At 45.5% G+C, this 1,783-nt stretch overlaps 1 protein-coding gene across 1 annotated transcript; it reads left to right on the top strand.

Annotated features, from left to right (window-relative positions):
• The first annotated feature begins 606 nt into the window (after positions 1-606).
• LOC128062376 (adenosine 5'-monophosphoramidase HINT1-like) lies at positions 607-1,164 on the top strand. Its single transcript, XM_052654833.1, has one exon. It carries the CDS (start codon positions 637-639, stop codon positions 1,015-1,017), a length of 381 nt encoding a protein of 126 aa, XP_052510793.1. The 5' UTR covers positions 607-636; the 3' UTR covers positions 1,018-1,164.
• Positions 1,165-1,783: the final 619 nt, after the last annotated feature.

Raw genomic sequence — 1,783 nt, 5'->3', positions numbered from 1 at the left:
TTTTTGGGGCTCCAAAATCACTGCAGATGGTGACAGCAGCCATGAAATTAAAAGACTCCTTGGAAAGTTATGACCAACCTAGACAGCAAATTAAAAAGCAAAGACATTACTTTACCAGCAAAGGTCTGTCTAGTCAAAGTTATAGTTTTTCTGGTGGTCATGAATGGATGTATGGATGTGAGAGTTGGAGTATAAAGAAAGCTGAGCACTGAAGAATTGATGCTTTCGAACTGTGGTGTTGGTGAAGACTCTTGAGAATCTCTTGGACTGCAAGGAGATCCAACCAGTCCATCCTAAAGGAAATCAGTCCTAAATATTCTTTGGAAGGACTGATGCTGAAGCTGAAACTCCGATAGTTTGGCCACCTGATGCAAAGAATTGACTCATTGGAAAACGCCCTGATGCTGGGAAAGATTGAAGACGGGAGAAGAAGGGGATGACGTGGATGGCATCACCAACTCAGTGGACATGAGTTTGAGTCAGCTCTGGGAGTTGGTCATAGACAGGGAGGCCTGGCGTGCTGCAGTCCATGGGGTCTCAAAGTGTCAGACACAACCGAAATGACTGAACACATAAAGAAAGAAAGAGCCTGCTCCCGACCTTCTCCCCCACCAGCTGCACGGGAGGGAGGCAGAGATGGCAGATGAGATCGCCAAGGCTCAGGTCGCCCAGCCTGGCGGCGACACGATCTTTGGGAAGATCATTCGCAAGGAAATCCCAGCCAAAATCATTTATGAGGATGACCAGTGTCTTGCTTTCCATGACATTTCCCCTCAAGCACCAACACATTTTCTGGTGATACCCAAGAAACATATATCCCAGATTTCTGCAGCAGAAGATGATGATGAAAGTCTTCTTGGGCATTTGATGATTGTTGGCAAGAAATGTGCTGCTGATCTGGGCCTGAAGAAGGGCTATCGAATGGTGGTGAATGAAGGTTCAGATGGGGGCCAGTCTGTCTATCATGTTCATCTCCATGTTCTTGGAGGTCGGCAGATGAACTGGCCTCCTGGTTAAGTGTGCTATAGGGATAATTTTGCCTTCACTATGCAGTGATCAGGTCTGCAAGTTCCAATATGCTAAACAATTTTTTTTTTTGCCTGTGTATGGAGATATTGCAAAAATAATTTTAAAAACCCATACATAGTAAAAGACATCATTGCATGGCCTGAAAAAAAAAAAAAGAAAGAAAGAAAGTGAAGTCAGTCAGTCATGTCCAACTCTTTGAGATCCTGTCGATTGTAGCCTGCCAGGCTCCTCTGTCCAAGGGATTCTCCAGGCAAGAATACTGGAGAGGGTTGTCATTTCCTCCTCCAGGGGATTTTCCCAACCCAAGGACTGAACCCACTTTCCTTACAACGACCTGCACTGGCAGGCAGGTTCTTTACCAGTAGCACCACCTAGAAAGCCCCAAAGTGCAGGTAGACAGAGACACTCTTCCTTTTGGATGACCTTGGATTATTGACAGCTCTACCCTCCACTGACGGGATCTGAAGGGCAGAGGGGAGGAAGGAGGCAACATACAAAGAGACACAGAATTCATTTTTTAAAAAAGGTCTCAGGACATCCTCCTGCAGCCATGAAATTAAAAGACGCTTACTCCTTGGAAGGAAAGTTATGACCAACCTAGATAGCATATCCAAAAGCAGAGACACTACTTTCTAACAAAGGTCCGTCTAGTCAAGGCTATGGTTTTTCCAGTGGTCATGTATGGATGTGAGAGTCAGACTGTGAAGAAGGCTGAGCGCTGAAGAACTGATGCTTTTGAACTGTGGTGTTGGAG

The sequence above is a fragment of the Budorcas taxicolor genome, chromosome 17 (genome assembly GCF_023091745.1).
Source record: "Budorcas taxicolor isolate Tak-1 chromosome 17, Takin1.1, whole genome shotgun sequence".
NCBI lineage: Eukaryota > Metazoa > Chordata > Mammalia > Artiodactyla > Bovidae > Budorcas > Budorcas taxicolor.
This window is presented reverse-complemented; position numbering and strand designations above follow the sequence as displayed.